The sequence below is a fragment of the Melozone crissalis genome, unplaced genomic scaffold, assembly GCF_028551555.1.
Source record: "Melozone crissalis strain CALT ecotype California unplaced genomic scaffold, PUWL_Pcris_2 ptg000027l_1, whole genome shotgun sequence".
Taxonomy (NCBI): domain Eukaryota; kingdom Metazoa; phylum Chordata; class Aves; order Passeriformes; family Passerellidae; genus Melozone; species Melozone crissalis.
The window spans coordinates 66,879,825-66,901,968 of record NW_026535805.1 but is presented as its reverse complement, the minus strand read 5'-3'; the positions used below and the strand labels follow the sequence as shown (position 1 = coordinate 66,901,968).

Below are 22,144 nucleotides of genomic sequence, written 5' to 3'. Positions count from 1 at the left end.
ATGCAGCATAAGATAGTATCTGTATCTGAAATATCAATTCCAAAGACTCTGAATTGAGGTGGAAACAGCTGCATAGCCAGAAACATCCCCGTGTACCAACTAAATACTAATTGTGTACTGGAAGCATACTGTTTCCAGCAAGAGTAACACAAATGCAATGCACTAATATTCATGATTATCACAAGTATTATTAGTAAAATTAATGTCCATTCATAAATCTGGAGGCATGGTTTTTGATAGGTGGACTAGCTATTCTTATGGTGAAGGCAAAATCAGCTGGACAGCTGGGTTTGCAGCGCTGTGATCACGGATAAAAATTTGGCCAGTGGCTGGGTACTAGTGACATCTCCATGCCTTAAAACTGGGCTCTGTAATTCAACACCTTCATCACTTTCTGCAGGGAGTGGCAGCAGCAGCAGGAGGTCCCCTGTCAGCAGCACCAGTTTAGGGGAAAGGTCAGTACAATGCTGGTTATTACTGTGATTCACAAGAACCTGGCAGAGAAACAGGCTGACAATAAACTTGTGTGCAAAGAAATGGCAAGTCCTGCACCTGGCATGTAAGAGCCTCTTGCCTCAGCTGAGGCTGATGGTCGATTGATTCCAAGGCACCTTTGCTGCCTTTGCTCCCAAGAAAAGGACTTGCAATTCCTGGTGGAGAGTTGAGTATGACTTAACGGGGCACCCTTGAAGGCTTTTGAATATTGGACCAGGTTTTCTAGAAAGGCTCCAGATATCTCTATCCTTGGAGATGTTCAGACTTCACTCTACAAGGTCAAGGTACTCCAGGTTGGCATTGATTTGAATATAACCTGGAGCAGATGCTATGCAGAACTCCCTTAAAATTTTTATTATTTTTTGATTCTAGATTTTAACAACCTGCTCATAAAAATATGGAATACTATGCATTTACACTGATTGGAAAAGTATTAGCTCTGTTGCATACTACATCAACCTGTCTTCATCTTTTATGAGTGAATAGAGTCATACTTCAGTATTCTTGTGTAGCATCGTATCCTGTTCAATATTCCCTTCATAAAATTGGGACAGCATATTTTTCATTCTTAAAGCAAGAAATAATTTTGCAAGTCTGACACTGCAACAATGAACATACAGCAAACTCATAAGGCAGATATTTTCTAGCTAAAAGAAAGAATGTTTGCATCTGTTTTATATGATTTAGTGACTACCTTCTGCATGGACATAGCACACCATTCATAGCATATGCTCTTTCCTCAGTGTGTTTAATAAATAGATTGCCTTCTGTTCATTTGATAACACAAATTTACTTGCCTTAAAAATTACTTTGTATACCCTAAGAAAATACAACCTCATAGAATTGGACTTAGCCTATAAAATGGCATTTTGTGACACTACCATGCAATTAAGGGGCACAACCCTGAGTGCACTGGAACACATAAGTTTACTGTACCCCTTTCCACTGCTGATTCTTGAGTTAACCTGAAGCCTTTGAAGAGACATTAAAGACTCTACTGTGTTGTTTCTTGGAGGCAGTGAAGTGCTTTGCTATGAAGATGTAATGAGTGCTTGTGTTTGTGTGACGGTATCTGTATAAATATCAAGCTTGTTCTCTGCTCTATGTTGAAATTTTCTGTCTCTGAATGGGTTTCCTCCATGTTCCATTATGTTCTGGCTATCATCTTTCCTGCACCTTCTGGGGTTTCCTTTTGCTTTCTTTTGTCTTTCTGACTTACAACAGGAGACAACAAATGAATGTTAGCTATTATATGACACAAAGCATGTCGCTTCATGTTGTCTTTGGTTTCATTGATATTGCTGTATTTTTACTGTAACTCATTCTAATTATTCTTCATGTAACAAAATTATACCTATTTTAAAAGAGAGAGAGCATCAGTACCTTCTAGGAAGTGATGACCCTTAAAACATCAGTATGTACTGATTCAGTACAGTAACAGCTCCAGCAATTGAACTTCAGACATTACCTGTATGCAGATAAAATCTGTAAATAGAAACACCAACTCTTTTTCTAAGTCACAAGACTGAAAACAGCCACTCTGAAGTGCTGCAACTGAAGCTCTCTACTACTGGGCTGAAGCTTTTCATTCTCTGAGCTCTCCTACTTTGGATGACAGTTTTTCTGTGGTAAAACTGTAAATTAAGACGTCAAATAATGTGAACTTTAATTCAGCTGCAGTGGTGTTTTTCCTTGATTCTGAGAAAGTATAATCTCTCTCCTGAGAAATAAAGTATCAATTGAGATTAAATTTCACCCAATTGTATTGACAACAATCCTTCAATGGGTTTCCTTACTTCAATTAGGTTTCAAAGGCACAACTGCAAGAAAGTGATGATTCTGGACATTCTAAATTGGATATAGTTCACTTTAAAGATTTTTCAGGTTGATGGAACATTAGGGTTAGTTTATTTTCAATACAGAGTTCTGAATTTCTCTCTTTCCAGAGTTTATTTTTGCCATACCAGTCATTCAAATGCATCTCATTCACCTGCTGATAGTCTGTAAGACAACACAATTTTAGAGAGATCATAGTTTTTCCCTCTGAATACATGTTCAAATTCTGAGACACATAAATACTCCAAAGACAAAAATAACTTAACACATTTGAACATTTAGTTTCTATGGAGACAAAACTAAAATGTCTAATGTGAATTTATATTCAGCCTGATGCCTTACAGGTTCAAAGCACTTCATTAAGCCTTAGAAAGAGATATTATTCCGTAAATGAATACACAAAAAAATAAAAGAGAACCACCCTAAATCCCAAATTCTGTGATTCTAATATGCACTTGTGTATTTTAGTTGTGTAAGAACTGCTTCTGGCAGCCAATTCCTGCTTTTCTATTCCCACCCTACATTAGAGACCTATTGATAGACTCAAGACATAGTTTGTGTCATTTTCAGTAGAAAAATCTTTCTGTTGAAACATGAGAAAACTCAAAAGTCAGGACTTTAAAGCTTCTAGCTTTCACTCCAAGTGTTTAGAGAATAATAGCGACTGAGTTACCTGCTACAAATGCCTGATGCTGCTAGGTCAAAGTAATGAATGCTATATGTCTGACCTTTTAAGCCAGGATCAGCAAAAAAGGCCTGAAAAGCACAGCATCATGATTAGAGCTGTAGAAGCACTCATGAGATTTCTTCCAGGCAGTTGGATACAGAGCCCACTTTTAGAAGTGCATTTTAAGTTGCTCTCTATTCAGTCTTAAAGATCATATTTGAAGAGGAGTTGTTCACAATTATCATCTGCTTTAATGATGTTTTCTGAATCCTGTTCTTCTGCAAGCCTTATTAGTTAGCTTAATGTCTCAGCCAGCTCTTCCTTCTCACAAGCTGCAGGTAAAATACAGCATGAGATTATTGGTATTGAGGGTTTCTGTAAAGAATTTTACCAGGCTTTGATGATTGTGCCTGAGCCAACTTCCACATGATAACCCTGTAAGCTGTCATTAGCACAGTGCTGGGCTTCAACTCAGTCCCCAGCAGGGCTTTTCTAGCTCCAAACTGTATCACATTAAATATGGTTGCAAGGTTTTTTGGCTTGAAACTTGCTCACAAATGACCAGCTCAGAGGCTGAGCAAAGTAAGTGTAGACATCTAGAAGAACCATGAATTACAGTGTGGGAGCCAGGCTTGGCCATCTTAAATTGCTCTAGCTTAGTTTTTACACTATTAAGCCTGTTTATCCACCTGAGGATCTGCCAAACTCTTTGTGCTAAAAAAGACCATGTATCCGCTCAGCTAAAATTTATTATGCAAAAAGATATAAAAAACAAGGAACAGGAGCATAAAGTTGGGTTCAGTGGACAGAAGTTCCCCTGCCTGCTGGGCTAACTGCAGTGCAGAGGCAGGTGGGAGCAGCACTGAAGGTGTTCCCAAGGGGAGCTGACAGCAGCGAGGTCCCTGCCCTGCCCTGGTCTGTGTCTGCTCGCCCGGCTGGCAGCAGCTCGGAGCCAGCAGGGGCTGCTCCCTGAGCCCTTCCAGCTGTGCCTTCCATGCCTGCTACCAACACCATGCTCAACTCAGCTCCTTCCCTGGCTATGGGTGTCCATAACAACACTTCAAACACTGGATTCTCACCCACTAAATCTGGCATTTTTCCATTTTTCCAAAGTTTGTCACGCTGCAGACTGACCCAAGGAAATTCTGTACAGACTGACCCCATGTTTAATTGCCTACCTATGCACTGTGTTACAAAGATTTATCACTCAAATAAATATGAATTTAAGGACTTTCACCTCCATTTTCCAGAGCATCATTAATATTAGTGTCTACAACTGCCATTTCACTCCATATTCTCATTTACATATTCCTTATTTGTATTTTCGGCATAGAACTATAAGAAGACCTGATCTGTGCAATCAGATTGTCCATTGGTTTGGCAGTTTGCAACTTACTGTGAACTCAAGACCCAATTTAAAAGGGAATAAAAACTACTAGAGATAGTTTGTGAAAATCAGAAAATTCATCAGGGAAATGCACAATAGTGACTCCACTTAGGCAGAATCGGGGCATGACACTGGAGCTGGCAGCAGCTAAGTGCGCAGATGGCACGCGGGTATTAGCTGAGCAATGCTCCACAGCTGCAGGGTAGCGACAACATTTCCACTGTATGGGCTGTTATGTGGGATGAAAAGTCAGACAATGAATACAATTCATGGGGAATTAGACTTCAGTACTTCCATTTGCCTAAATAGGAACTAATTTTGTGCATGTTATCATGCTCATCAGTTATCCTGCTTAATTAAGACTTGCCTGTATACTTGATACCTTATCAATTCTTTTGTAGGGTAGCTGATGGAAAAAGCATTTACTTATCATTCATCAAAACCCCAAAAAGAGATTTATATTACTTGGCTATAATTCTACCAAAATACTTCCATGTACTTTAGAAGCCTGAACATAACTTTTGTGTTTATTTGGCTCAAAAAGAGCAAAACTCAGTTGCCTAAATGAATCTTGGAAACACTCTTGAGTCCATATGCAGACAATGTGGAGATAAAGGGCTATTGGGTGAATAGGCTGCTATTCATCTAATCTTAAAACAGACATCTTAAATGGGACAGATGAATCTTGTCCTGAAAACACTTGCTTCCTTCCATTTACTGTAGAGTCTGAGGTAACTTCCTTTAACAGATACACCCAGAGTGTAAATACTTAGAGTTAGGTGGAATGAATGTCACATCTGAAAATCAAATGTAGAATCAGATACTTAATGTACAGAAAATCATGTCAAGGATTCCACAGTGAATTTCTTTGAAAGCAAAAACAAAATGAACCAGGCAAGTCTTATTAAATCCCAGCTGATTTTTTTTTCCTCTTGAGTAAAACCCAAACAATAAATCTTTTTCATTTCAAAAGTTCTTGTTCTGTATCTCCACTGCATAAAAACAGTCGACCTGAACAGTTAGATTAACTGTTAATTAATGAGAGACAAACACACTAGTCACTACTTGGAAGCAGTGCTCTTCCCTGCTGTCTTCTCTTCCAAACAAGTTTTTCTGTAAGGCCCAAATTTGGTAGTTGATGGCACAACCTCCCACACTCATCTGTGACTTACTGCAAAGAATTACCCATAGCCCCTGCCTTCCCAGTCCCAATCAAACCCTGTCAGTTTTAACTCTGTTCATTTTGCCCCAACTTAGGAAGATGAATAGTCATGTAGGTTGATTTAGCAAGACTTTAAATTATCTTTTAGGAAAACAAGCAGTGAATCTGCAAAGCAAAACAAATAAGACAACCATTTCTAGAAGGTAGTTACTAACAATATTCTTTACTACCTGTGTAGACTATTTCTAACCCCAAGGCCCTCCAGCAGATGACTCATACATGTAGGGATGTATGGGGAACCCCTATACCACAATGCCTGACCAGTCTGTGAGCCCAGCATTGATTCACCATCTGACACAGGCCACTGCACAGCCCTGAGCCCTGCCCAGAGCTCACCCAGAGCACAAGGTGCCCAGTGTGGGCAGAGCTGCCCATGTTGCTGAGCAATGTGAAGCGTGGAGAGCAGGGCACAAAAGGCAAAGGGCACTGCCCTCCCCTTTCCCACACCCATGTGGCTGCAGGGTGGACAGGCTCACATCCAGAACTGCAAACTCAGAGCTGTGAACTTCCAGCAGCCATTGTCCTGCCGCAGGCTGAACTTCTCTACTGCCTAATTTATGGAAATCAGCTTCCAGCAGTGACCTACTTGCTCTAAGGGAGGCCCTGCCATGCTATGCTATGCTCATATTTACTTCCATGCCAAAGTCTGGTTATAAAAACTCAGGCAAATCAGCAATGCAGTTTCTAGGCATATGGAAATTAGTATCAGGATTTGAGAACAGTGAGTTGCACTAACAATCCATAAGAAAGTAATACTAAATCTGGTCCAGAATGTCTATACATTTATAAAACTTCAATTTTGTATACTTTTTAGAAATATTAAGAATATAAATTCTACTATGAAAACACTTTAATTCAGTGATAGCTATATTTTTGTCTTGTCTTAACATGGCTGAAATTTATTTAGAATTCTTTGCATATGATGGATGCATTCTTTGCACTGATGGGGAAATAGGCTTCAGCTATGTAAATATGGAAAATATCTCAAACACCCTTAACACCTCTATTTCAACAAAAAATAATTTGCTGTATTATGCAAATTGTCTAAGATTTCAGTATTCACATGAGAAAGATCTTGTTCACAAAATATGCTTTTCCACAATACATAAAAAGTGCCTTCAAAGACATAAAAAGATTGAAGCATTAATGTCATCATATGTCTGATTTTTATTGCAGACATGTCTCCTATTGTCTAACAAATGTGTTGGAGAGGTTTGCAAAAGGCCATGCAAATTGTAGGCAATATTTTAAAGACTATGCATTAAAATAGAGAGAAAGAGGTCAAGAAAACAGAAAGCTATGATCTTAAATAGCAAAATAACACACTGTTTAACTTTTCAGAGTATATGAGGAGTGAAAAGTGCAGCATCTATTAAGACCATGAAATTCACTAATATCATTAAAATGTGTGACAATCAACAAACAGCTATAATCCACCTTGACAGAAGTCAGTGCACGAAGCAAATCCTTGCTTGAGAGTCCTGTCACTTTCTTAATTGGAAGAGTAACTGAGTTTGTTTGAAAGAGTGAAATGTATTCCTCATCTTAAATTATACCTACAGGTAACAGAAAAATCAGAGCAAGAAGGTTGCAGAAATTACTGGAAAATAAAAACCGTTGAAGACAAGTTCCTGGTGTCAAAAGTTGTGTAATTGAAAGGAACCAGATCATGCAAGGAAAGTTGTTTGTTAGACCAGGCAGGAAGGTCTGTAAGCTATTTTTTTAAAAATAAGTCTGAATATTCAGAGCTAGCTTCTCCTATATCTAGCTTCTGATATATTTTAATATCTTTAGAAAACTCCTTAGATATTAGAGAGTGAAGATGGATTGGGTCATTCTAATGGTAGACAGGAGAGGGAAATGGCAGAGAAGTGCACCCTTTTCTCAGCCACTGTAAAGTGCCATGGTTCAATTACCTCCAGAGTCATTTCAATAATGCACACCAGGGGAGGAGCTGCCCCCCAGTCCTGTGCAGGCCCCAACGGGGAAAACTTGGCTAGCTGATGGCTACAGAAGAAACAAGTGCAATAGTCAGAACGAGACAGTGTCTCAGGACCAGTGCAGACTTTTGCTCAGGATTATACCTATATACGCTCTATTTACATGTAGCGATGGTTTTGGCAGAGGTAATTTTTTTTCCCAGCAGCTGCTGTGGGGCTGTGTTTTGGATTTGTGCTGTAAACAGAGCTGATAATACAGTGGTGTTTTTGTTATTGCTGAGCAGTGCTCACACAGAGCCAAGGCCTTTTGTGCTCCTCACCTGCCCCCATGCCACCAGTGAGGAGGGTGTGGGTGCACAATGAGCCTGGATGATGCCAAATGACTCCAGGGATATCTCACATCATATGGTGTCATGACAAGGCTGGGGGAAGAAGAAGGAAGGCAGGGACATTTAGAGTGATGCCTTTTGTCTTCACAAGTCAGCATTACACACGACGGAGACCTTTCTTGGGGACAGCTGAATGAAGTAGGAAATTAATTCTTTGCCTTGCCTGTGTGCACAGCTTTTGCTTTACCTATTAACCTGTCTTTATCTCCACACAGGAGTTTTCTCACTTTCACCCTTTCAATTCTCTCCCCTTGGAGGGCAGTGAGTGAGAGGCTGTGCTGGCTGGGGTTAAACCATGAGCTTGTGTAAATGAAATATCACACAGGCCTTGAGGCCAGCTGTGACTACACAGCTCTGGTTTGTACCACTGAAACCCTTCATTCCCTCTTCCACTTATAAGGTGCCAGCATCCAAACTGTTTTTTGGAAAGATGCATTGCCAACCTAAGTCCTTGAAACCCACACAGGCACACAGGCAGGGAGTGCTGTGGCACTTGGCTGTGGGGATGAACACGCACCAGCAAGGGGACTCAGACCACAGCCCACATCACTTACTGCGGCACCGGCAGTAACAGGCACTGGGCAGCATGGCTCACTGCTGCTGCACAGGGACTCAGACCAGATGTGAAAAAAAAGGTGACCTAGTCCTACAATAGATGAGGCTGAAAAATTACAGACATGGAGAAAAGGAAAGTTTGATTGAAGAAAAGTGAGAGGAAAAACAATTTTTTATGAGTACTTATATTTCCTTCTGTTACTGTGAAAAAAATCTCAGCAATGAACCACCAAATTCTCGAAGGCACATTTTGCAAGTCTTGTGTTAGTTGATGACTTGTTCGCCCAAGGAATGCACTTGCTTTCTGATTTTTTGAGATGAAGACACTACAGCATCTCCATATTCCTAAAGAATTGTTTTCATTGTATAATATTCAATTAGCTTACTAGGATCACATGCTTTACATAAATATAGTGTTTCAGGGAAAATGTCTTTTGCTTGGTTTGTTTTTGATCTCTTGCAGATAGATATTTCTCTGTTTATTTAGCAACTACATAATTTGCTAAAATAATGGGGAAAATATGAGTTTCAAATTCTGGCCTCTGATTTCAAGACAAATATAATACTTTTCTATTAAGGAAGAAATAAACAGGTACAGTGGGTGCATCTTATTGTGGAAAGTGTTACGAGAACGCAAGTAATTCTGTGCAGGAAGAAAACAAATTTTGAGCTATATTCAGTGAGAATGTTTTATAAGATGTAACATGAAAGGAATTTTTGGATACAACTTATGAGAGCTTGGGTTTTATTTCTGAAGCCTGTCTTAATATTGAGGGTTTTTGCTACATCTCAACCTGAAAGAAAAATAAGATATCAAGGTGATACTGAAAGACGGCAAGTAGAGTCTTAATTGCAACATGCAGAATAAACAATGTTTGCTTAAAATGATTTGCATTTTCCAAAACATCTGCAATGGATATATAAATCAGATTCAAAGGCTGATAACTTCCTGATTATGTTGTAATTCAAACGTTGCCCAGTTAATTATGATGAAAGATATTTCCATGGAGTGGTATGTTATTTCAGCATTTGCTCTTGGGGATTACTGCCCAATATTGTCATTAAAGTAAAGAAAAAACCTGATGGTGGATGAAGTATAAACCTTGTTTTTTAGATAAGATGTCATAAGTATTGTACCTCAAGCACTTGCACAAAAATTCATGAGCTACCATTTCCATAGCAACAGGCAACATAATTTAGCTAAGATAGCTGCTTTCCATTCTAGGGACTTCATTGTCATTGCAGTTTATGAAATACAAAAGTGTGTCTAAGACTCTAATGCAGTAAGCAGACAAAATGCTGGAAATGCTGAGGAAGGAACAGATTTTATTACAGATGCAGAACAATGCTTCTTTCTCTTCTCACCTGCATTACACAGGATTCTCTACCATTTTCAACTCACCACATACAAATCTAGTTCTCCTTGCTGTGCAGGAGATCCAGTGAAAGGCATCTGAAGCTTGCCTGTCTCTCATGTTAGTCTGGTTCTTTCTGGAATGTGCAGAAGGAGCTTCTTCACTGGCCAATTCCTTCTTTCTCTCCTTCCTCCTCTCAGTTACCAAAATAAAATTCACTTCAATGCAGAGATTCAGCACACCATATCTGGGGCACCTGTTAAATCTCATATTGAGCCTACACACAGTTACTAATTTAACACACTGCTGACACACTCCCAGAGTTGTAAGTCTTTTGCTTCCCCAATGGTTCCATGAATCTTGCTATTAATCTGAATCACTGTAAAGTGCTTTTTAAAAACATCTGGCTCTGTACATTTAAATTAAAAAAAATGCGAAATAAATTTAAAATAAGAACTTAAAAAGACAGTAGAACTAATATTCTCCCTAAAGGTACTCTGAAATTTCACACTTGAGTAGCTGTGGTCTAAAGATCACAGGGAGCACCATCATTTTCTACCTACTGGAAGTATAGGATTGCAGCCTGCTATCCTTGCCTTGCAAAGAATGATGTCTTATACTATTTTCTCAGTGAGGGTGGAAGAATTCCTTCTGAAGGAGAAATCTGATTGATGTCAGCAAGTGAATCACCACCTGTCCATGGGAAATGGATGCTTTTGAAAGCTAGCTATATTGGACAATGCATTTGATAGACTCTGTAATGAAGTGATGGCTCTGAAGTTCTCCTGAGCTGAGCCCATGACAACAACCCTAAGGCACTCAACTCCTCATAGATTTTCCTTACTACAAACATATGCAGAAGGTAAAAGAAAATAAGGGTTTTTTTACTTCACCATTGAGAATTAATTAATTATACATGATATAAGGATGCAGATAATTTATTTGACTTCTAAGTTATTTTCTCATTTTGGCAAGTGCGTCAAAACCAGAAACTGGCACAGGTAGCTGGAAAAGAAGCTGTGATGCTGGAGCACAATCACTTGTCCTCTGGGTAGGTTACATGATTATTTGTCAGGAGCAATTCAGGGATCAAGAGTAAGATGTGATGTGTTGTAGTTATGAACTCCACCTAAAGAACATATAAAATGTAAACATGGCAGTTAGCTTCTTTTTTCCAGCTACAATGCAATGCATGGTTTCTTACAGCCAAAGATCCTAACACAGGGCAATAATCCTCTATTTCTACATCCATCCAAACAAATATGTACAACCTATCACCTCATTCATACAAACTAATTACCTATGATCTAGCACTTTGATGAAGGCTGAAACGTTCAGCTTATATAAAAAGAAAAAAGCATTACACCTACCAGAGTAATTATTACAAGGGTATTTTTATCCTGCAGCTGAACATACGCAATAAATGAGCATTAGATTAGATTATGCTACTGAAATAGTGCATGAGCCTTTATTATCCTACAGGACAAATGCTGCAATCCCCTCTGACAGACTCATAATCACAGCAATAATCAGTTCTTGACCTGTGAAGCAGGTTGAGTATCCCTGCCAAACTAACCAGAATAGTAACTTCTCTTTCTGAAAAATTGATTGCTAACCACCAGAGCCATAAAAAGTTATCTCCATATTAATTAACAGTGCCTAGTCTTGCATTAAAATCAAACAGACATACACAAGTCACTGATCTTGACAGATAAGTCTTACACAACACCTCCAAAATTTATGATTACAGGAAATACAGCCATATTTATTTAGAGGTAGAGACAACCATGGACAGAACCAGCTCCTATCATCACTGATCATTATGATCACTTCCTTGGCTGAAATTGGAATAACGAAACAGTTCTAGAGCTATGTCAAAAATAAAATTTAAATTCTGTCATCAAATTTACTTTGAAGTAGTAAAGGCTGCTTGTGGCATTTTAGCTTTGAGAGTATCATCTAATATTTTCATAAGAATGTGTTTAAAGTATGATTTATTAATGTCAAAATCTTGTAACAGCAAAGAAATACCTGACTTGTGATCTATGCAATACATAAAACTTCTGGGCAGAATCAGTTTGCTCATAGAAAATAATCTGAACATCTATTCTCCTTGGTTTGTTTTTGTAACTCACAGCTTCAACTGCTCATTTCAAGAAAAGAGAAAAATTTAGAGGTCTGAAATATATATATATTTCAAAACTAAAAATTTTAAATTTATTCTGAGGTGACATAATTTTAGGGAAAATTATATTTGATAAGTTAATACCTATAAAAATTAGAATGAAAATAGAAACAATTTTTAAAAAATCTTTTTTTGCATACAGCAAAAAAGTAAAATTCATTAAAAAGTGCTGCTGGACTACATAATTGGCCAGTGAGGATAAAAACAGCCACGATTTATATTGTGTCCTGTGAATTTTATATATTTTCATGTATGTATTAGAAGAATATGTACTAATATCAACTACTTATTTTGTAAAATATTCTAAGCACAACCTTCAGTTGCTAAAAGCTGGCCTAAACATGTAGCCAAGGAGTAGCATTGGACAGTACATGATGACAGTAAATGCAAACCCCATCAATACAGGATATTTAATATTGGTGTATTTGAGAAGGTACTACCTGATTAATTGAAAGCATTTTGTATGTCTAGCTGTGAAAACAATGTACACTTAATCCATGCCATCAAAATGAGGAAATTAAAGACAGCAGGTTTTAGATGAGGAGTCAAAGCTTGCAAGAAGACAAGCTTTGACTGCCAGCATGGTTGTCCTCTTTTCAATAATAAAATGAAATTGTCCTCCTTAAGGATTTGCATTTGGCTCAAATTCAAATTGGCTATCTTTCTTCATATGAGATTTTGTGGACTATTAGTTTAAAACACCTGATTATACTTCTTTTAGGAGACTTTAGCATTTCAAAGTCTTCCTTTGACCTGTTTCTCTTAACATTGTGAAGTGCTGCAACAAGCTCCTGCAGCATCATAGTCTAAAAACAGAGCTCAGCCTAAGAATAGTTGAATGACAGTTTGGAAAAATTGCTGCCTTAATTCAACATTGGGGATAATTTGACAAACCCAATATCATAAATACTCTAGCCCTTGCTGCTTTCAAATAATTACAATTTAGATATTTCTAAAAAGGCATGATTAATTAAAGAAGATTCAAGCCATGACTTCATGCATTTGCAAATCAGAGATACACCATGTAGCTCTGCAGGATCTGGTAGAGTCCAAATGTTTTTTTAATTTATTTTAGTTCCTTAAAATTCTGTTTGGTGGTAATGAATGAGGTATATAATTACTCTGATTCATCCTGTACCCTTAACATGAAATACCCCAGAGCACTTAAAAACAATAATTAAAAAATATTTTAAAAGAACTAATTAAAAACACTTTATTAACTACATTAACAAAAAAATAATCATTAACTTCATATTAAACAAGATCAAGAATTGTTCAGAACTCATTAAGACTTTGTATAACTTATGTTATATAAATGGCTAAGAAATTACTAGTAGTACCTGCAATACCTCTGTATCAACAGCCCTTTATACACTTCTAGTTAAACAAATACGAATTACAGCTGATAGCTATGAAAAGAGACCAAGTAATCTTAAAGAGTAAAATAAATTAATGTGGCAACGCATCAATACCACATGTCTCTGTGAGATTCCTACATTCAGGAGTATATAGTTCCTTCACCTCTGAAATTGCCATATTTTCAAGAAAAGCATACATCCCTTTCATTTTTGCTTTTTGCATATATTTAGGTGGAAACTGAACAGGTGAAATTGAGGATATAGAAATAAGCATTTGAATCCTGGAATGAATCACACAACTGTCAAGTTCCTGCACGATTAGGCGCTTTCATTTGTTTTTCCATCTCTGTAACTCCATGGCTGGGTTGCGCTCTAGAGCGAGCACACACCAGCACACCCCAGCACTCTGTGCGTGCCCAGCCCAGCATCCCCAGGGCACATCTGCATCCCCAGGGCACATCTGCATCCCCAGCCCTGGAAAGGCTTGCTCAGTGACCTGCAATGCTCAGTGCTCACTGACCCAGGAGAGGCAGGCTCCAGAGCAACCCAGACTGAAAACATAGCAGCTATTTTGGACCAGGAGCCTGAAGGAGCTCAGAAAGAAAACAAATTAAAGAAAAATTGAATCAATTTGAAATAATGTTTTAATATCCACCCCCCCCCCCCCCCCCCCCATCCCCACCAAGTACAAATTCCCAGAGCAGACTTTTCATGTTGGTACAAACTCATTGTTTTTTTACCTGCAGCTTCATCTGGAAAACTGATCTTTTGAACAGCAGGACTTGCACAGTTACATCCCAATTAAGATTCTAAAGGCAAGATAGGTACACAGAAACTTTCTCCTCATGGTTTTCACTTGAGGCAAAAAAGTCAAGGGGCAAAATCTATACTAGATGAATAACATAAATGCAAGGTAAATTATTTTTAGATTGTGATTCTGTCCATTCAATTTTACAGAAGCTCAAAAGGACCTGAGCTCTGAGTGACCTTTTTAGTTTTGTTTTGTGTACCAGCTCATCATACTCCACCCTCTTAAGGTTTGATCACTTTCATTTTCTATTTTGAGTTACTTTATTTTTTACCCTTTTTTTTTTACTCAAGCTTGTCTCCAGCCTAAGCTGAAAGATCTTACTTTTTTTGAACATTAAAAATAATGTTACTGAAATACAGTAGAAAAATTAAAAACGAAAACTCCAACACATAACAGATTCAATTCACTAGGCAAGCATTTCCCCAGATAAAATCAAGATGATAGTTAGCCAAAACCAGCTGCAAAATAGTATTTTCTCCAAATTTGTACTTTAAAAAAATCTGTCAGCTCTAATCAAATAACACTGAACTTTGATATTCTTTTGTTGATACTCTTGAACTAAATTCCACTCAGTGTTATTTTTCCTAAGCCATCCAATATTCATTTTCTACCAAACCCTACACATACTTTAGGCAAAGGCAGAGAAAAAGGATAAAGATGAGACTTTCTTTGCTTCTGACACAAATGCTACAGTACCTGCAATTAATATGGCTGAGAAGACACTCACAGATAAACTTGTATTTCAACCACAATATCCATTTAAATTTTTGACCTAGCAGATTTGTGATTAGGAAAGTGCACAGTTCAACAGGCCATTAACTAATTCATAAAATGATGCTCATTATATAGACAAAGTGTTATTTCTTCTGGAAAATGAGCAGGTCACCGACCACTACCTTGATCTGATACACCCAGGAATTAAAATGGATATTTTGAGTTCAAATTTGATTAGCATTTGAGACACTCTTTCTCCAAACACTTCCCCCAGGACTGCACACACCTGCAAGTTCCTACCATAGCTCGAGCTATTATTCAAAGACCTGAGAACGCTCATTCCACTTAACACTGAGTTTTACTGACAGTGCTGAAGACAACAATCTGTTCCCTAGACTATTAAAGGACTTTCAGAAATTTAAAAAAGAAAAAGTTGAAATCTAGCATCACATGCCAACAGTGAAGTCTTTGAAAAAAATAATATCTGTGTCCCTGAGGTATTTCAGAAAACCTCAAGCCTATTTAGATCAATTGCAGCAAAGTAGCATTCATCATTAACATAATGCAAAACAGAGTCTGTGGATCTTACTGACTGGTTGGGTACTTTGGGGTGGTAGCAGGGAAAAGGGCAAATACTACATGCTAAAGCTGAATTAAAAGAAAATCAGCAGAGATGCAGAAGGTGCATTTGAATTACCTTCTGTAGATTCCTAGCTCAGGTGGCACCTAACTAATTTTTATATGATCCAGAACAGGAATTCATAGGCATGCTTCACAGCCCGTGGAAATCAAAGCAGACAGCTGCTATTAACTCTCTTCACTGTGGAGCTCCTCTGTGTTAAAGGTACATTCTTAATCTCCTAATTGAGCTAATACAAGACATTAGGTATAGGGATGCAGTCCGAGGAATGCATTTAAATGGGGCTTTAAAGTCTCATCCCTTTTTTTATCCCACTCCTTAGAGACATCCTGGCTAATTCTCCTGCTTCTTTGGACTAATGATCACCCAAAACTCAGTGCCCCCCAGATTTCACCAGATTGAAACTGCTAGATTACATATGCTGCCACAAGAGCATTCCCTTCCACCTAAAATCTCATGTTAGCCACATCAGACTAGGGAAAAAATGCTCATTCCTCAACTCAAATGTCAGTTACCTTTTAGGATTACCACTTGGTTTGCTTGACACAGACAATCACTGTAACCTGAACTGTAGTTAAATCCTTAAAAAGGGAGAATTAAGAAGGAAGTGTTATGTAAAAATAAAAAAAGTAATTTACTTCTATATACAGCATTTACAAATTTCTACATTAATATATTCTAATAGTTTTTGAAAATCAGGGTTTCCTAGGACAGCTGTCAGAAAACCAGTCTTACAGTGTGAGCCTTAAAAGACTATAATAATTCAAATTTACCAGAACAAAAGTTGAAAGGTGTCTTGACTACTGTATAAAATTTTTTAGCAGTCATAGGGTTGATAAAATTGTGAAAGTCTATGAAAGAGGCCAGGTTTGCAGATCAAGGCAATAAGCTCATCAGGCCAGGTGACACAGCTTCTCTGCACAGAGACCTTTCAACAGGTCACTGCAGTTTGTCGTAGACACTTGTTCAGAAAACATACCTGAAAAAGGGGCAATTTTCAGTGTTGCTGTCAAAGGCATAGCAAAAGGAAGACTGGCAGCTGAAATTAGACAAATCCAACCTTTTCCACAACATTTCCTAGCACTAAGGGTAATTAAATATTGGAATGGCTTACCAGGGGAGCTGGTGGACTCGCCATTGCTTGGAGCTTTAGGACGAGATTAGATATCATTGTAAAAGAGATGCTTTAATCCAGCTTCTGGAAGTTCTCAACATGCCCATAACACTTGCAGCTCTGCATTAAGACAATGACTATAATCAAATCTCGTACTTTAGGGTTTCAGCTGATCAACTGCAAGGGTTATAAAGATTTTTTTTCCTTCACATAAAAACCAGACAGATACTTTAGTGTGGTTTATTCTGATCTGTCTCTGAAGTAGCAGAGATGGCAGAAATCTACAGAAAACACAATGGGGCCAGTGGTGATAGGGAAACTACTTCCTCTTATCCTGAAATTCACAAAGCAGTTGTGTCCAAATGGGAACTTACATGAATTTAAAGTCATGATGGATGCAAACCCCTCCTGCCCTGGAACCTGTGTGATTAGGTCAGGCAGAGGCAGGTTTGGTCTGTCTGCCCTGCTAAGGGTCTGGCAGTAGCATCCACTCAGCATTTCACTGACACTGCTACATGACTTAAGAAAAGGAGTCATTTCATGCTCTGCTCCTGCAGAGCACTGGCCAAAGGTCAAGTGAAAAACTATTGGATCACCATACCCTTAGAGGTCTTGTTAATGAATCCTGCTGGAATAGCTCAAAGTTGTGCTTTTTGCCAAAGTGAGATAAACAGAAATCTCAAATGAGTTTGGTTCATGTTTGCACAGCGTGAGATACAAATCACCTGTTAACACACATATCTAATTATCTAATTGCTATTAAAGATGCATAAGTAATACCTTGATCTCTTCTATTTCCTGAGAGTTAACATACTTTGGACTAACTAGAGTAATCATGTTAATACATAGGTATCAGGATTTACTGTTCTGTGTTTTCCAGCATACATACATAAGCATCCCCTTTGGTTTTTAATTTAACTACACCTGAAACTGTACATTCTGCACTATTTTAGCAGAATACTATCATGACTTGATTATTAAATATACGTAAAGCTGAAGGCAAGAAAGAACATTCTGCTACTTTTGCCCTTTTATGTGAAAAGAGTATGTCTTAACTCTGTCAAATAAAGCATAAAATGAGAGATGGATCTTCCAGTGATTTCTGTGAGCTGCACAGTAGCAAGTTCATATTGTGAGTCTCCAAATGAATATCTATTTAAGTGAAGTCCACACCAGGCTTTTATGCTTATTGCCTGCCTATACTATCCTCCTACATCCCTTTGACAGTGTGTTCGATTCTAAGATATTTCTGTCTGTGCTACATAACGGGCCATTGGATGGATTTGTGCACAGCTACACCTGGAATGTAGTGCAGGCACGTGAATCACCTGTTGTGCAATTCAGGACATTTATCATGCAGAATAAGGATGATTTATCTTTGCCATAATTCTAAAGCATATGTACCAGTATAAGGGTCTGTTGTCAATATTGCACATCATGATTATGTTGTCATATTACAAAGTCAGAATGGGACACACCATGACAGCAACATCTAGTGACATAAAATATTCATGCAAAAACAAAAGCAGACTCAACCTTTTAAAAGTAGAGAAAAAAAAAGATACACTGATCCTGCTTATCTCAATTTCTATTTTGGTGACATATGCATATATTTGACAGCATCTATGAGGATCAAATTTACAAGATGGCCCTAATTAAGCAGTATATTATTCCATGGGTATCCTTACTCAAACCAAAACAAAATACTCAGAATAATAGTTTTCTCATCTGGGATGAAAATGACAAAATCTGCATTTACGGTCTTCTGACTTCGCAAACTGACCGCACTTGTTGTGCTGCTGTATTTAAGTACAAATAACTCTGACAGAATCTGTACTCAGATCTGCTCCATAGTGCACACCAATTTCATTATAATGAACTTCTAAACTTTTTTGTTCTGTTAGTCTTTTTTTGATCTATATCTTACAGCATACCTAATGTCTACAGTGCAGGAATGCATGGAAAACCTCAAATGAATCTACAGTCCCATATTTTTTCAAGAATTATCTTTGAGGAGAAACTGAAAGAGGAATATTATACTATGCACTAAACACTTTGGAAGCCAATGACATAATAAATAGTAATATCATTCTAATGATAAGTATCATCCCAAATTTTGAATAAATCTCTTTGTTATATAAATATTGCCTCAGTTTTCACAGCCTGCTCAACTGAAGGATTATTCAAGAAAATTTTGAGTACAGAAAGAGTCCACATATTTGCAGCAGAGATTTACTTTATTTCAGACAGTGCTCATTTATATTCCTTCTGTGCCAAAATCTCTGCACAAGAAACACAGAAGTTCACACGATTACTTAGCATCAAATGCTCTGCTCTTGTATTTCTACTAAAAAATTCCCAACCCAAAATATTTGAATTGTGAAGTACAGTTATAACTGAATGTACTATTTTTAAATTTAAGTTCCACACAGCAGAAAACAATGTGCGTGTACAGTAGAATCCATAGGATTAATGTAATTGTGTTCTCATTCTTTCTCGATTCTCTAGTGAAAATGTTCTTACCATTCAAAACCTCTTTCCTACACACATCAAATAATAAAACTAGAAACTAAGTCTTTTATTTCTTGAATCTCTGCTTTCCTTAAACCCTGACTAGTGGGGTTTTTTTTGCCTGCCTTACAGAATCACATGCAAGTTTGAATAACTTAAAATCTTTTCATTAGGACTTGTCTTGGAATAATTCTTCCCTCCCCTTGGATTGTTTACATTAATGATATAATAGTTAACATTTAATGCAAGTTTTCAATTCTATTCTTTAAAGTAGTGCATGTAATTGTTACCTTTCCTTCATTTATCTGAAATCTAAAACCCCCAACTAATAGTACAGTTTTGACACATAACAAAATGCTGTCAGATGCACACCAAATAAATTTTACAACACCCCTTTCCCCCCACCCTCCAAGAAAACTCAATAAACTGAGTATAAAACAAACAACAATCTAATCTAGCTGTCCACTTTACCTGGAAATGCATGCCCTGTTAGAGAATCCAAATCTGAAATTAAAACAGTGAAAAAATAATCTTTAACACTGATTTAATATTAAAATGCACAAAAAAATCAAAAGCAAACCTGGCACCAAATATCACATTATCACCAATATAAAATTTTAATCATACATATAGAAAAGCAAAACCAGAAAACCTAATATTATATTATGAAGGTTTTCTTCTCCATAGTTTTGTAAAGATGTAAAATATTGTCTAAAGATTAAAGCTTTGAACACTATGAGAAGTTAATTTATTTTACTGTTTAAGACAGACATACCACAATTATATAGGAATTTTACAGCATTTTTCAAATGAACCTCTGATTTCAGAAACACATATCTTGAGTATAAACTTTCATTCTACCTTTGTACATAAGAACAAATTAGGAAAGTACAGAATGCTTTTTAGACTGTACTCTTTTAAAATTATTCTTTTTTGATCAAAACAAGTGAGAGACCTAATTTTTTCTATTCTAATGTCCACACTTTTTTCTTTTCCTTTTTTTTTTTCCAATATGTCTTTTTTAAAAAGAGAAAAAAGAGATGGAAAAAGTAAATGAGGGCTTTTCTGGTGACTCCCATCTGAAAAGACAGCAGGAAGGCACATCAGTGATACTGGAGGCATCAGAATGGGCCCTTCTAAATGTGCACTGAGACCAGAACTCAGGATTCCATCTTTGAAGTGCTTTGCACCTTTGGAAATTCCATGCTCTCAACAAAGATTTATTTGGTACCTTTGAGGAGCTACGCTACAGCTAGAAGGGTAGGGGAGGCTGACAAAGTACAGCCAACACCAGCTGGGACTGCTATTGCACTGCCAAAGTGAAAGACTAGTGCTCAAACCCACATGGCAAAGAAACCCTTCTTAGGAAGTGCTCTGTCACTTCGTGTCACTGATGGGAACCCACTTGGAGAACAAATCCTGTTGCCAGGAGCAGTCCCAGGTCCCAGTTGGCTCACCAAGAAATGTGAGAGCTTCAGGATCTCCTTCCCCCATTGTGTGCCAAGATCACACAGGGGTGCAATGGCTACACTCTCTTGGAAATACACAACAGATAGGTTGTGGCTGACCAATCCACCCCACTATGTGTTTATAGATGAGCTTTCTTGTCATTTTTAGGAATTGATTGCATTTACTAGCAGTGCCTGGAAAACATCTTTTAGTACTGTTTATAAACTACTTCTTAAAAAAAAAGTTTTCTTATTGCAACAGTCAACAGATACAAGATTCTAAGTTAATGGTTCAGGTTTCAGAAATTCTGAACTTTTTGTAATGCAGTAACTAATTCTAAAAGTCATTAGGAAAACATTTACCAATTAACTCCTGGAACTGCAAAAGGAACTCTTTAGACAGAAGGAAAATTATGCCTGGCTCTGATAACTTTTAACAGTTTACCTGAGACATTTCCTGAGGACTGTGAACATGCTTAGTTTTGTAAGTGAACACAGGAGAAAGCCAACCTAAAATGTGATAAATGCACTAGAGAGATTGCTTTCTGAAATCCAAATTGCTGAACGCAATGAATTAACTAACAATTCCAGTATGTGGTGTCTCAAGCTTTATCATAAGCTATAGACAAAAAAATAAAATGCATCCTCAGGATTTTTTCTTTCAGAGTCTGAGAGACAGAAGAATGTTGTTACCCCCCAGGAGTCCATAAAATCCACACCAAAACCAGATTATGCATAGATGGAGCATCTAGCCAGGCTGTACTGTGACTGCTTCCTGGAAGCACAGAGACAGCATGCAGCTACCTTGCAAATCAGAATCACCAAAAAAAATTTAGTACTTGAATTGTCCAAAGTGCTGTCACTGTGCCCATCCTGTGGCACATCCTGGCACAGCAATAAGGTGTTTGAAAACATCTGTTCTATATCCTTAATCAAGTATCCTGATGAAAAACATCATGATACAAGAAAAAAATAAAACAGAAGAGGAAAAATTTCTCTTCTTTCTCTACCAGTGAAAAAATATCTACTCAGACACTGGGATTTAAAAAAATAAAAAACAAAAACCCAAACAAACAAACTAAAAAAACTTCCTCAAATTAAAATAGAAAAGCTGCAACCAAACCAGAAAAGAGGGACTTCTATTTGAAAAGTTCATGTACATATTGTTACTTGCAGCAGAAATCACAATAAAAAATGCTACTCTGAAAGAAATACAAATAAGTTAATGCAAATTAATTAGGCTCTTGTCCCAGCATAAAACAACACTTATGTGTAATCCTTTGTGTTAAGCTGATGATATAAATTGTGGATGTGTTTATTTTCTCACAATTCAGTCTAAACTAACTGAAAACAAGGTAGTTTGTCACCCAAGCATGTGTCCTGTGTGAACTGTTAAAGAAAACCAGACCTACTTTGCTAGCTGGAACCAGAAGATTTTATGGTATATTGAACCCACAAATCATGATCCACATGCCCCAATTCCATCATTACATTTCACAAAGAATGATTTCAGCTGA

At 37.5% G+C, this 22,144-nt stretch overlaps 1 protein-coding gene across 18 annotated transcripts in view; it reads right to left on the bottom strand.

The window, feature by feature from the left end:
- The window catches only part of DLGAP2 (DLG associated protein 2), a 450,442-nt gene that overhangs the window by 130,949 nt on the left and 297,349 nt on the right, over positions 1–22,144 (bottom strand). For 10 of the 18 annotated variants that reach the window (XM_054280610.1, XM_054280612.1, XM_054280618.1 and 7 more), the window contains one exon: positions 19,651–19,683. The exons of 4 other annotated variants lie outside the window; for them this stretch is intronic. In XM_054280610.1, coding sequence (XP_054136585.1) covers positions 19,651–19,683 — 33 coding nt within the window. Of the gene's footprint in view, positions 1–16,668; positions 16,789–19,650; positions 19,684–22,144 lie in introns of all 18 variants that reach the window. 4 more of the 18 variants (XM_054280616.1, XM_054280613.1, XM_054280615.1 and 1 more) reach the window with 1 other exon arrangement.